This window comes from Oncorhynchus tshawytscha, linkage group LG13, assembly GCF_018296145.1.
Source record: "Oncorhynchus tshawytscha isolate Ot180627B linkage group LG13, Otsh_v2.0, whole genome shotgun sequence".
NCBI lineage: Eukaryota > Metazoa > Chordata > Actinopteri > Salmoniformes > Salmonidae > Oncorhynchus > Oncorhynchus tshawytscha.
In genome coordinates this window covers 54272914-54288176 of record NC_056441.1, presented here as the reverse complement: position 1 = coordinate 54288176, position 15263 = coordinate 54272914, and the positions used below count along the sequence as shown (strand labels likewise).

Below are 15263 nucleotides of genomic sequence, written 5' to 3'. Positions count from 1 at the left end.
TGTGCTGCTCCCAGCCTGCCTTGTGTGACAGCAACAAATGAAGAATATCTGTGCAAAAGGACCAATATTGTACTCTCTGTCTGAATGCTAGCCGTGCAGGTCCCATGCTGTCTTGCCAACTCCTATTGTCATGCCAGAACACTTCTAGGACCAGGCTATGTGGGGCGTTAAAACATGCCCAGGCACATCCATTACTCCAATCCATGATGGAGGCCATTCGGTAGTAGGCCGTGTTTGGTTCAAACTGTAGCTACAGTAGTCCAATCTCTTGTCTACAGTCATTCCATCTACAGATACAAACGTGGGCCCGGTTTTCACGTAACACAGAGACTGATTTAATGAATTGCCTTGCACTCGGAATGTATTTACACATAATACGATTACTGCCACCACACTATCAATCCGAGACAATTTGATTTAAATGTTATCTGTTGTTTTGCTGTTTTGGGTTCCGTGGCCCTTGGCCATCACTGACATCGATACTGAGCTGAACTATCTCATGATGGAACAGGTACAAGTTGAGCCCTGAATGGGTTGAGTAGGCCTGGCCTGCCTGACACGGTTCCACCTTGCTCCATGGAATGCGCTATAATCATTAGCTGGCAGCGGGGTTGTGTTGTGTTGATGGCTGCTGGAGATGGAGAACAGCATGTTCTTACCTCCCTGTGCCTGGCCCCTGCTGGGGGACGACAACAACAGCAACCCACCAACTGTCTTCACATGGAGTGACCGACCAGTCATGGATGGACCAGTCATGGACCAGTCATGGATGAGTCATGGATGGACAAGTCATGGGCCAGCTTAATCAATTGATATTTACATCCACTTGTCTCTCAAGACTATTCAAGACCAAGATAATGCACTGAAACAATAGCAACACGTTCCCAAAACAGGTTATAGAAAAGCCTCACAAGACCTAATATGAGCCATAGATAAAACATTTGAGGGACAAGCCAGAAGAAAAAAAAAAAAAAACACTCTTCATTGTGATAGCCAGATATTAGCGTCTGCCACAGGCTTTCGCTTCATGAGAGCGAAGCCTGGGAGCCAAAGATAGAGTAGCCAGGCGCTTTCAGTCATGCCGCTCCGCTCCTTCTATTGCGTTTGTTTCCCTGAAACGTTCAATACACTCTCTCTAGGAGGAACCCCAATTATTGAAGATGATCAATGAAGTGTCAACGTTGAAGGTTGTAATAAAATAGTCAATCATTAGACTACAGTGGGTGACTGTTGACCAACGAGTTATCCAGTCACTGCTAGAGCCATAAACACCATTAGCTCATGTCAGATGATTTCAACATCAGTCTGAAAATAGACCCCTTGACCAACAATTGTACCTTGATTTGTTTCTCTCTATGGACATGGAATTATGGATAAAAATAGCGAGAGGGTGGGACATATTGTCCCATACGATATTACAGATGTTGCATAATTTAAAAAAAGAATACAAAACCCCATTCTAAATATATTCTGATACAGGCCTAGGCTATGTAATATAATGTATCAAAGGCCTGCTATGGAGTGAGATTAATTTGAGATTGTATAACTAGTCTAATGACCTGCCAGAATACTGATCCTCCACAGAGGTTTAGCGGGGTTTAGGCTACTGCTAGAGTGACTGCAATGCTATATCGCTGTCAATGCCGTGTAGAAGAACCCCTAGTGGTTTTCATCCAGGAAACGCAACATCAATCCTAGATCCTTATTGATTAACAACACATATATATTACTGTAACTAATTCGCAGACAAACATTCGATAGTTTATCTTGGTGCCAATATATCCTCTCTTGTTTTTTTAATGTTTTACCTTGGCTTGATTAATGAGAAGTCCTACAAAGGTTGACACCAGCACGGAGCTGCTCGAGCTTTTCCGACGCATCTCTTGCTTCAAGAACGGGAAAACCGAGGCCGGGGGTTCTTCGGGTACGGTCACCGTGTATGACTGTCTCATGCTGGGCATGATGACTGTCTGATATAGTCGGCTACCGGTGTGTTCTGATGCTCTGCCGGTATCAGGCAGATAGAGCCGGTGCGCTCTTGATTCACCGGGAGTTGCGCTCGTTCTCCTGATATTCTATGTCGCAGGATCTTTGTATGAAAGTGTAGCCTACGTTACGAATATATCAGTATTTTTGCTCGAGCTTGTTCGTTTCCTTTTTGCGGTTGTCATGAAAAACCGAGCCATTCATCTCATCTACACTCGATTTACAAGCGATATATACCAGACTGACACTCCTGATATCATGAAAAAACACATACACAATACATGAATGAAATAGTTTCGCAATGAAAACAGACTGAGCAAGGTCTTTTTTTCTCCCCTATATATTTCAGAAATCGAAGACCTTAAGTATACGCAAATCAAAACAATTTCACTCGTGCAGTATATCAATCACCGGGCTGTTTGAGAAGTAAATGACCACTGCCTCTCCATCGTTTTTACAACCCCGAAGACACGCCTCTTTTCGGTTTAGTACTACAGACGTCAGCCGCTGCCACAAACCTCTCCGACGTCAAACACCATCAGAGTGGTCCATTCACATTTCTACGAATTACGCTTATGCTTATTACTCGAATGGTGCTTCCGAGGACACCCGTGGAACATTCATTCCCGTTGTCCATGCATCAAGCAGAGATACAACACATTCACGGTCGAATAAGGCTTTTCTGAAGGGGTACTCAGCGTGATACCCATTCATTCAACGCAGGACTACATTTCAGAGGAGTACAGTATATCGTGTTGGGGAGAGTAGGCTACTACTACTGTACTACAAGCTCATAATCTGTTAGGCTATTGACCATGGCTGTAATAATACATCTCTTCATACAGTTGAAGTCGGAAGTTTACATATACCTTAGCCAAATACATTTAAACTGTTTTTGCACAATTCCTGACATTTAATCCTAGTAAAAATGCCGTGTTTTAGGTAAATTAGGATCACCACTTTATTTTAAGAATGTGAAATGTCAGAATAATAGTAGAGAGAATGATTTCTTTCAGCTTTTATTTCGTTCATTATATTCCCAGTGGGTCAGAAGTTTACATACACTCAATTAGTATTTGGTAGCATTGCCTTTAAATTGTTTAACTTGGGTCAAACATTTCGGGTATCCTTCCACAAGCTTCCCACAATAAGTTGGGTGAATTTTGGTCCATTCCTCTTGACAGAGCTGGTGTAACTGAGTCAGGTTAGTAGGCCTCCTTGTTCACACACGCTTTTTCAGTTCTGCCCACAAATATTCTACAGGGTTGAGGTCAGGGCTTTGTGATGGCCACTCCAATATTTTGACTTTGTTGTCCTTAAGTCATTTTGCCACAACTTTGGAAGTATGCTTGGGGTCATTGTCCATTTGGAAGACTCATGCACGGCCAAGCTTTAACTTCCTTACTGATCTCTTGAAATTTTGCTTCAATATATCCACATCATTTTCCTCCCTCATGATACCATCTATTTTGTGAAGTGCACCAGTCCCCACTGCAGCAAAGCACCCCCCACAACATGATGCTGCCACCCCCGTGCTTCACGGTTGGGATGGTGTTCTTTGGCTTGCAAGCCTCCCCCTTTTCCCTTCAAACATAACGATGGTTATTATGACCTAACAGTTCTATTTTTGTTTCACCAGACCAGAGGACATTTCTCCAAAAAGTACGATATTTGTCCCCATGTGCAGTTGAAAACCGTAGTCTGGATTATTTATGATGGTTTTGGAGCAGTGGCTTCTTCCTTGCTGAGCGGCCTTTCAGGTTATGTCGATATACAGTGGGGCAAAAAAAGTATTTCGTCAGCCACCAATTGTGCAAGTTCTCCCACTTAAAAAGATGAGAGTGGCCTGTAATTTATCATAGGTACACTTCAACTATGACAGACAAAATGAGAAAAAAAATCCAGAAAATCACATTGTAGGATTTTTTATGAATTTATTTGCAAAATATGTTGGAAAATAACTATTTGGTCAATAACAAAAGTTTATCTCAATACTTTGTTATATACCCTTTGTTGGCAATGACAGAGGTCAAACGTTTTCTGTAAGTCTTCACAAGGTTTTCACACACTGTTGCTGGTATTTTGGCCCATTCCTCCATGCAGATCTCCTCTAGAGCAGTGATGTTTTGGGGCTGTTGCTGGGCAACACAGACTTTCAACTCCCTCCAAAGATTTTCTATGTGGTTGAGATTTGGAGACAGGCTAGGCCACTCTAGGACATTGAAATGCTTCTTACGAAGCCACTCCTTCATTGCCCGGGCGGTGTGTTTGGGATCATTGCCATGCTGAAAGACCCAGCCACGTTTCATCTACAATGCCCCTGCTGATGGAAGGTTTTCACTCAAAATCTCACGATAAATGGCCCCATTCATTCTTTCCTTTACACGGATCAGTCGTCCTGGTCCCTTTGCAGAAAAACAGCCCAAAAGCATGATGTTTCCACCCCCATGCTTCACAGTAGGTATGGTGTTCTTTGGATGCAACTCAGCATTCTTTGTCCTCCAAACGACGAGTTGAGTTTTTACCAAAAAGTTATATTTTGGTTTCATCTGACCATATGACATTCTCCCAATTGTCTTCTGGATCATCCAAATGCGCTCTACCAAACTTCAGACAGGCCTGGACATGTACTGGCTTAAGCAGGGGGACACGTCTGGCACTGCAGGATTTGAGTCCCTGGCGGCGTAGTGTGTTCCTGATGGTAGGCTTTGTTACTTTGGTCCCAGCTCTCTGCAGGTCATTCACTAGGTCCCCCCGTTTGGTTCTGGGATTTTTGCTCACTGTTCTTGTGATCATTTTGACCCCACGGGGTGAGATCTTGCGTGCAGCCCCAGATCGAGGGAGATTATCAGTGGTCTTGTATGTCTTCCATTTCCTAATAATTGCTCCCACAGTTGATTTCTTCAAACCAAGCTGCTTACCTATTGCAGATTCCGTCTTCCCAGCCTGGTGCAGGTCTACAATTTAGTTTCTGGTGTCCTTTGACAGCTCTTTGGTCTTGGCCATAGTGGAGTTTGGAGTGTGACTGTTTGAGGTTGTGGACAGGTGTATTTTATACTGATAACAAGTTCAAACAGGTGCCATTAATACAGGTAACGAGTGGAGGACAGAGGAGCCTCTTAAAGAAGAAGTTACAGGTCTGTGAGAGCCAGAAATCTTGCTTGTTTGTAGGTGACCAAATACTTATTTTCCACCATAATTTGCAAATAAATTCATTAAAAATCCTACAATGTGATTTTCTGGATTTCTTTTTCTCATTTTGTCTGTCATAGTTGAAGTGTACCTATGATAAATTACAGGCCTCTCTCATCTTTTTAAGTGGTAGAACTAGCACAATTGGTGGCTGACTAAATACTTTTTTGTCCCACTGTAGGACTTGTTTTACTGTGGACATAGATACTTTTGTACCTGTTTCCTCCAGCATCTTCACAAGGTCCTTTGCTATTGTTCTGGGATTGATTTGCACTTTTCGCACCAATGTACGTTCATCTCTAGGAGACAGAACGTGTCTCCTTCCGAAGCGGTATGACGGGTGCGTGGTCCCATGGTATTTATACTTACGTACTATTGTTTGTACAGATGAATATGGTACCTTCAGGCGTTTGGAAATTGCTCCCAAGGATGAACTAGACTTGTTGAGGTCTACATTTTTTTTTCTGTGGATTTCTTTTGATTGTCCCATGATGTCAAGCAAAGATGCACTGAGTTTGATGGTAGGCCTTGAAATACATCCACAGGTACACCTCAAATTAACTCAAATGATGTCAATAAGCTTATCAGAAGCTTCTAAAGCCATGACATAATTTTCTGGAATTTTCCAAGCTGTTCAAAGGTACAGTCAACTTAGTGTATGTAAACTTCTGACCCACTGGAATTGTGATACAGTGAATTTTAAGTGAAATAATCTGTCTGTAAACAATTTCTGGAAAAATAACTTGTGTCATGCACAAAGTAGATGTCCTAACCAACTTACCAAAACTATAGTTTGTTAACAAGAAATTTGTGGAGTGGTTGAAAAACAAGTTTTAATGACTCCAACCTAAGTAAGTGTATGTAAACTTCAGACTTCAACTGTAGATAGCTTCACAGAGGAAGACTGTTAATTCTGACACCTGCAACTCAGCCACAGCATGAGGTTTTCAGGCTATTTCGAAAGTCAAACTGTGATGCCTACAGTATGGCTCTTCTGTTCGTTGTGGCAGATGGGGAGAAACATCAGGATCAAGCCTTTTTTTGTAAATTCCTAGTAAAGAAGAGCTCCTTCTCTGCAATGTGAAAATTCTGCTGAAAGAGAATATGGTAGGCCTAATATATTTGAGCTACATTCAGTACCAAAAGGTGAAAAGTACAAAAGGTGAGGTTTTACAACATGGTACAAACAGATTGTAGGGTAGAATATGGAACAAATAGGATTAATTGACAAACCATTGTCAATTTCCTGTTAATCAATAAAAATGAAAAGTGCTGACTTGACACCCTCTGTAATAAACATTTAGCACTGTTAGTTCTGAACTCTCACCTTATGAGAGACAAACATGTTTGCTTGTTTACAGGCTTCAACACTCAATCTTGTTGCTCACCCCTCTTGCTCAAAGTCTAAAAATACCCTGATTCATTAGGACTCAAAAAGTGAGTGGGAAAATACAGATGCCTTTATGCAGCTAAGATTCCATCGGTCCATTTCAAGTTCACCACCTCTCTTAAAACCTAACAAATGACATAGGCATTGGAAAAGTACAGAGTCCCCGACACAGCTAATTGTATTTGCAATGATGTTGCCTATTACATTTGAGGAGATAAGAATGACATTTCCCCATACCAGTCACACATAGAACAGTGGTCTGCCAAGAAAGGGGATTGGTAAACAGGAGACGATATGAAGTGGGTCTAAAACCTCGTCAGCCATCAAGTCAAGTCAGCCTCAGTCAGAGTCGGATAACGGCTGCAGAAAGTAGCATTAGGCCCAGCGCGAACAGCAGACCGCTGCCAGGAGACCTGTCTACCTATAGGCTACCTAGACTATTGCCTCGATTCCATATGAAATGATCTAATAGATAGGTCTACTAAAACATAACAACACTGCCATAGATTATGGGTTAATGAACCAAAACTGCTTTCATGCTGCCACAGCTACTTCTTTAGACTTTGGGCTTTCGAAATGTCTTCCTCTGTAATTGCGCTTCTGATCTAGAAGGAATCTGACGTTAAAATCCACATGTCCTACCAAAAGCATCGCTGGGTGTGACGTGACTCATGCTCATCTGAGCTAAATTGTACCGGACTAACTTTATTAAAAGCCGTGAGCATTGCGTCTGTTGCCGTAATGTATGTGTCATCTACGACCACATTCTGTTTATGGTGTCTAGGTCTGTAAGTTGTTATGTCTGATATTTGTCTGAAACATTTGTTCCCCCTACAACTGCTGTCTTGTCTGAACCAGGACTCTTTTGAAACATACATTTGATCTCAATGAGACTAACCTTGAGAAATAAAGGTTTAATAAAATAATCAAAACATGAATGTGAGTCAAGAGGAGAGGTATATTGTTGTACATACTGGGTTTCATTGAGGTGATGTGTAGGCTAAATGGGAAAGAGAGAGAGAGAGCAGTATGTCCTCGGCTCAGTCTTGTGACCTAGCATGTGTACACAACAAACAGCCAAGGAACACATTCCATTACTCACCAGGCTGAGTGTGTGTGTGTGTGTGTGTCTGTGTGTGTGTGTAAAACAATCCCACCTTGAGGGGAGATGCAAGAAAACACAGAGCCTAAAGGATAGCAAACTACAAAACACGACAAAGAAATCCATTTTTGTATTTTGACTTCTGAGATAAAGACCTGGTTAGCTAGGCAAATCATTACACATTTGATCAATGAACATCTGCCAACCACATTTCCTAGATAAGGGCATGTCAAGGAGATTCAATTGTTTAAGTAAACGCCCAAATTGGTCAGCACAACCAAAAGGAATAATACCATGGTAATACCATGGTAATACCATGGTTCAGCATAAAGCTAGGCTAGGTTACCTTTCAAAGTTCTGAAACTAGGCTAAACCCAACAGTCACTCAAATACAGAACACAACATTAAGGGAAAGGACTTTGTGTTTCTGTTGATATTTAGGCTACTCATCATTCTGCGGGCACTGACTGGAACGGAACGGAGGAAAACGCTCTGAATGGTCATGTTGCACTTAAAATACCAACATCAAAAGGCCTGCTGTTCTCAGTGCCAAGTAGAGTACCGAGATACAGATTGGCTACACACTGAACTGTTTGAATCCACTCCCCCAAGGCTTTAAATTCAACAGCCAACCAGATATTGACGTTGAGCAGTGTGAACGTTAGGCTACTTTTTGACATCATGGACAGCTTGCTGAGTGGTAGACCTATTTCTCACGATCCCGCCCTCTAAACTCCTCAGAATTAATACAATGCCTAATGAGTTCTGGGTAATTGTTTTACAAAGGGCTCAGTATTAAAGCTCTCACACAGACCAGACTGGCGTTACATTTTCACCAAAGCATTATGCTACAGTATCGGACTGAACTAGGTGGCAGACTTGCAAAATATTGTTGGTTCCACGGGAGTCTAGACTTAGGCTAAAGCAACCAAGAGACAAACGACAGACAAATTTTCCACACGTGTGATAGGCTGGCATCACTTATGCAGAATTGCGGACACATAATGGGAAGCCGGGGGTCCCATCTGACAGGAGTTGTACAATGGTTCTGAAAGTGTGTTAGTACATGTTGTAATGACCTGGCCACTAATTCAGCCACCCAAAACTCCTCCTAGCCCTCTGAGGTTAAGGGAAAAGGGTTGCTGTGCGATTTATAGAACACAGTAGGCCTATGTAACTCAAACTTAGTGCTAAAGGTGATAGAGAAGTAGCCTAAAAGCTAGGTTTTTAAAGCCCAGGCTTTTCCACCCCAGACTATAGTACAGTATGAAAACAGAACAGTAGGCTTTGCATGAAGGTGTAGCACTACACAGCGTTATTATTACTGTGTCCAGGACTGTGCCAGCCAGCTCGCCCCGGGTCAAGAGATAGGATGATGGAGTTGACTTTACTGCCAGGGCTATTTCTTGGACCACTGCCACGAGGGAGTTCAGAGTTAGATTCCACCACACCAGTGATTTGGCATTGAAAATGAGTTTATGGGATTTGGTGAAAATAACTGAGCTATTATTCTCAGTGCCACTTCTAATGTTGATGCCATTGTTCGTTGTAACTAGGATCTGTGTATTGGGGTTGTATTATGCTCCAAATGGAAGAAAACTAACTGAATTAGGGAGGGAGTACCTGAACTTGACTGATAAGAAACGCTCATTTTCTTTTTTTCCGTTGCAGAACATTTTGCTATAGTGTGCCTTAATGAATACAACCCAGGGCACTGGGTAGTGTGCAACAGCTGGAGCAGGCAGCACTGAGCTTTAGGATTAAACCATTTGCCTGGCCGTGCCTGGCTGGATGACATAAAATGGCATGATGTGAGATCAGGATGGCGTCACAAAACTGGAAATTCCTTCACAATGTTTTCCCATGGTTCGTCGGTCAATCAGCTTTGTGAGGCTGAACACAAATCCCACGCAGTAGGCTTATGTGGATCGACTCCCAAGGACGCGCAGTATAATAGGCATGGAGGCCTATTTTACAATGCCGCTTGCTAACAGTCACAGGAGGTGGCACCCAATCACTCGTCATCCTACCCACTTCTGACGCTCTTAATTAGGAACGGTTTCAGTTGACTAGGCATCATCACAGCCGAATACATCGAGTTTACCTTTGAATCAGTATCTGTGAAGGATCTCGTTGTTACTCTGACTCTGATCTCTCTTTTGAGGAACATACGAAAAAAATATTTCAAGACCAGCTTTTTTCCATCTTTGTAAACATTGCAAAAATCTGAAACTTTGTCCAGAAATGATGCAGAAAAACTAATCCATGCTTTTGTCACTTCAAGATTAGACTACTGCAATGCTCTACTCTCCGGCTACCTGGATAAGGCACTAAAACTTCCGCTAGTGCAAAATGCAGCTGCTAGAATCGTGACTAGAACCCCAAACTTTGATCTTACAGTATTATTCCTGTGCTAGCCTCTCTACTGTCTTCCTATTAAGGCTAGGGCTGATCTCAAGGTTTGACTGTTAACCTACAAAGCATTGTATGGACTTGCTTGTACTTATCTCTCTAATTTGGTCCTGCCGTACATACCTACACGTATGCTACGGTCAATAAGATTCCTTATTGCTCCTAGAATTTCTAAGCAAACAGCTGGAGGCAGGGCTTTCCCCTTTTGAGCTCCTCGCTCCATGTGAGAGACGCAGACTCAGTCTCAACCTATAAGTCTTTACTGAAGACTCATCTCTTCAGCAGGTCCTACGATTGAGTGTAGTCTGGCCCAAGGGTACAAAGGTGAACAGCAAGGCACTGGAGTGACGAACCACCCTACTCTCCACTAGGAATCTTATTACGGGGGCCCGAGCCACTATTTTGCTCGCACTCTCACATTCCGTCGCTGCTACCAGAGCGCATCTTGTCATGCCAGGCTTTTTTCGCTATACTCAATTCCCTTGGGTGGGTTGAGTTATTGATGTAATCATCCGGTCCGGTTTTGCGACCCCTCAGGCTCGTGCGGTGGGGAGAGATCTTTGTGGGCTATACTCAGCCTTGTCTCAGGGTAGTAAGTCAATTGTCTGTTGATATCACTTAAAGGGCGACTGCCCTTTGTGATTTGGCCTCGTTTTAGATTTGGTTCATTAAGAAATGGTAGTGGCCATGACTGAATTCAAACGTGAGTTTCAAATTATTTTGCCAATTGGCTTTAGCCAGCTGGTGTGCGACCGTGGCAAAGTTGGTTTGACATTGGATAGCCTATCTCCCGGGGATAGTTAAGGACCGTCAATAAATTACACAATGTAAATTAGACAATATTTTCATGTTTCACACCTTTTATTTTTTTCATTAAATGCTTTCAATATTTGTATATGAATTTCTACAATTTATCATTGGTTTAAGGTTTTTAGGTCATTGAAATTTGGAGATTAACATATTGTTCCATGTACATTGTGTAATTTACCAATGGTCCAAATTATCCCCATAGGCAGCTGCAGTCCAAATCTATGATTACTTGTGTGCTGCAAGCTGTGGGCATGTGGGCAGGATTGTAACAGACCCAACCTTCATTAAAGTTGTGATGCAGTCACAACCACAATTCACAGAACTCTAAAAATTATCTTATTTTCACTTTGTAGTACATTTTGACAGTAGAATAAATGTTTGACTCACATTGATGCCACATGGGCTGTTTTCTAAATGAGAAGTTGGTGTTTAGGGGCAGTTGCTCTTTAAGTGGTGTGGGGGCTTGCTTTGGCAAAGTGGGTGGGGTTATATCCTGCATGGTTGGCCAGGGGTAACTTTGAACGGGGCTACAGTGTCCTCCGACCCTCCCTGTCTCGGTCCCCAGTATCTATGCTGCAATAAGCCAAAATTATTGCCACCCTTGATAAAGATGAGCAAGAAATACAGTATAAAATTAATAATACAAATACTGAGCTATATTGTATTCTCCAAAAATGTATATTATTTTATACTAATACAATTGCTCAGAGAAAGAGATTTTGTTAACAAGTAACACATCTAAAAATGATAGGGGTCAAAATGATTGGCACCCCTGTTTTCAATACTCTAGCACCCTTTCCTTGCGAGGATAACGACACTGAGCCTTTTTTCTGAAATGTTTTATGACATTGAAAGAACACATTGGGAAGGATCTTAGACCATTCCACCATACATGATCTTTCCAGATCCTTGATATCCTTTGTCTGCGCTTATGGACGGCCCTCTTCAATTCAAATCACAGGTTTTCAATGGGGGCTGAGATGGTCATTGCAAAATGTTGATTTTGTGGTCAAATTAACCGTTTAGTTGTGGAATTTGATGTGTGCTTGGGGTTATTGTCTTGCTGGAAGATCCACTTGCGGCCAAGTTTCAGCCTCCTGGCTGAGGCAACCAGAGTTTTGGCTAAAATGTCCTGCTACTTTGTAGAGTTCATGATGCTGTTAACCTTAACAAGGGAAAAGGGCTTTATAAAATACAATTGATTGATTGATATCATTAGCTCGGTTTCCCTTTAATTGGCGACAGATTTTCATGTGAATATTCAAAATGTTCCCACAATAGATGTTTCCATCAAACTGTGCGTGATGACGTAGTGCACATGAAAATAACTTCTGCAGTTGAATTGCATTTTAAACTCTACCAATGGTTTTGTCACAAAAACTGTTGTGTTATATTATAGCAAATGTGCCCACTCTGGTTTTGGCACCTGCACTCTAGTCAGCAGCTCGCAGATCAAGTGCGGGAGGCTAGCCTACATTATGATGAGATTATCTTGGATAAGAGCGAGATCATTTGATAATTGTCAAATGGCAGCCATGCAATCGATCATCATGTCACCAGAATAAGACCCTCAGTATTTATTGGAAAGGAGTATCAAGATCATCACCACGCACTTTCACCACCCTGTGGAAAGTTCATCAACGAAGTTCATTTGTAGCCTAACAAACTGCATGCCCTCCCGAGTCATAGTGGGAAGACCACACAACATGCCATCACGTGCCTCAAAACCTGTGTTTGAATACCCATACTATCAAATCAAATCATTATTTGTCACATGCGCCAAATACAGTGGAATGCTTACTTACAAGCCCTTAACCAACATTTTCTTTAAAAGTAAGAGATCAGAAAAAGGAATAATTAAAGAGCAGCAGTAAATAACAATAGCGGGGAAAAGAGTCAATGTGTCAATGTGCGAAGGCACCAGTGTCGAGGTAATTGAGGTAATTATGTAAATGTAGGTAGAGTTATTAAAGCGGCTATGCATAGACAATAACAGAGAGTAGCAGCAGCATGGGGAGGGGGCAATGCATAGTCTGGGTAGCCATTTGATTAGCTGTTCAGGAGTCTTATGGCTTGGGGGTACAAGCTGTTTAGAAGCCTCTTGGACCTAGACTTGGCGCTCCGGCACTGCTTGCTGTGCGGTAGCAGAGAGAACAGTCTATGACAAGGGTGGCTGGAGTCTTTGATAATTTTTAGGGCCTTTCTCTGACACCGCCTGGTATAGAGGTCCTGGATGGCAGGAAGCTTGGTCCCGGTGATGTATTGGGCTGTACGTACTACCTTCTGTAGTGCCTTGCGGTCGGAGGCCGAGCAGTTGCCATACCAGGCAGTGATGCAACCCGTCAGGATGCTCTCGATGGTGCAGCTGTAAAACCTTTTGAGGATCTGAGGACCCATGCCAAATATTTTCAGTCTCTGAGGGGGAACAGGTTTTGTCATGCCCTCTTCACAACTGTCTTGGTGTGCTTGGACCATGTTAGTCTGTTGGTGATGTGGACGCCAAAGGAACTTGAAGCTCTCAAACTGCTCCACTACAGCCTCGTAGATGAGAATGGGGGCGTGCTCGGTCCTCCTTTTCCTGTAGTCCACAATCATCTTCTTTATCTTGATCACGTTGAGGGAGAGGTTCTTTTCCTTGCACCACACAGTCAGGTCTCTGAACTCCTCCCTATAGGCTGTCTCATCGTTGTCGTCACTGTTGTGTCTTCAGCAAATTTAATGATGGTGTTGGGGTCGTGCCTGGCCATGCAGTCATGAGTGAACAGGGAGTACAGGAGGGGACTGAGCACACACCCGTGAGGAGCCCCCGTGTTGAGGATCAGTGTGGCGGATGTGTTGTTACCTACCCTTACCACCTGGGGGCGGCACGTTAGGAAGTCCAGGATCCAGTTGTAGAGGAAGGTGTTTAGTCCCAGGGTCCTTAGCTTAGTGGAGCTTTGAGGGCACTATGGTGCTGAACGCTGAGCTGTAGTCAATGAATAGCATTCTCACATAGGTGTTCCTTTTGTCCAGGTGGGAAAGGGCAGTGTGGAGTGCAATAGAGATGGCCTCATCTATGGATCTGTTGGTGCGATATACAAATTGGAGTGGGTCTAGGGTTTCTGGGATAATAGTGTTGATGTGAGCCATGACCAGCCTTTCAAAGCATTTCATGGCTACAGACGTGCTACGGGTCGGTACTCATTTATGCAGGTTACTTTAGTGTTCCTGGGCACAGGGACTATGGTGGTCTGCTTAAAACATGTTGGTATTACAGACTCAGACAGGGAGAGGTTGAAAATGTCAGTGAAGACACTTGCCAGTTGGTCAGCGCATGCTCAGAGTACACGTCCTGGTAATCCGTCTGGCCCAATGGCCTTGTGAATGTTGACCTGTTTAAAGGTCTTACTCACGTCTACTGTGCAGAGTGTGATCACACAGTCATCCAGAACAGCTGATGCTCTCATGCATGTTTCAGTGTTACTTGCCTCGAAGCGAGCATAGAAGTTATTTAGCTCGTCTGGTAGGCTTGTGTCACTGGGCAGCTCTTGGCTATGCTTCCCTTTGTAGTCTGCAATAGTTTACAAGCCCTGCCACATCCGACGAGCGTCGGAGCTTGTGTAGTACGATTCGATCTTATTCCTGTATTGACGCTTTGCATGTTTGATGGTTCGGAGGGCATAGCAGGATTTCTTATAAGCTTTCGGGTTAGAGTACCGCTCCTTGAAAGCGGCAGCTCTACGGTTTAGCTCAATGCGAATGTTGCCTGTAATCCATGGCTTCTGGTTGGGGTATGTACGTACAGTCACTGTGGGGACGACGTCCTCAATGCATTTATTGATAAAGCCAGTGACTGATGTGGTGTTCTCCTCAATGCCCTCGTAAGAATCCCGGAATATATTCCAGTCTGTGCTAGCAAAACAGTCATGTAGTTTAGCATCTGCATCATCTGACCACTACTTTATAGACTGAGTCACTGGTGCTTCCTGCGTTAATGTTAACTTATAAGCAGGAATCAGGAGGATAGAGTTATGGTCAGATTTACCAAATGGAGGGCAAGGGAGAGCTTTGTACGTGTCTCTGTGTGTGGAGTAAAGGTGATCTCAAATTGTTTTCCCTCTGGTTGCACATTTAACATGCTGATAGAAAATAGGTAAAAGTGATTTAAGTTTCCCTGCATTAAAGTCCCCGGCCACTAGGAGAGCCGCCACTGGATGAGCGTGTTCCTGTTTACTTATAGCGGAATACAGCTCATTGAGTGCAGTTTTAGTGCCAACCTAGGTCTGTGGTGGTATGTAGACAATATGTAGACAATTTAATTACACTTTTTTGCCGACGTTTACTGACATCGGCCATATTCAACGGGTGTTGAGCGCTCGTAAATGAATTATT

The 15263-nt window shown here is 43.0% G+C and overlaps 1 protein-coding gene across 6 annotated transcripts in view; it reads right to left on the bottom strand.

The window, feature by feature from the left end:
- LOC112265160 (ubiquitin carboxyl-terminal hydrolase 2) overlaps positions 1 to 15263 on the bottom strand; it is a 41349-nt gene that overhangs the window by 8456 nt on the left and 17630 nt on the right. For 2 of the 6 annotated variants that reach the window (XM_024442244.2, XM_024442245.2), the window contains exon 1: positions 1809 to 2416. The exons of the other annotated variants lie outside the window; for them this stretch is intronic. In XM_024442244.2, the coding sequence (XP_024298012.1) occupies positions 1809 to 1961 (153 nt within the window). In that variant the 5' untranslated portion in view covers positions 1962 to 2416. Of the gene's footprint in view, positions 1 to 1808; positions 2417 to 15263 lie in introns of those variants that run through there. 6 annotated transcript variants of the gene reach the window in all.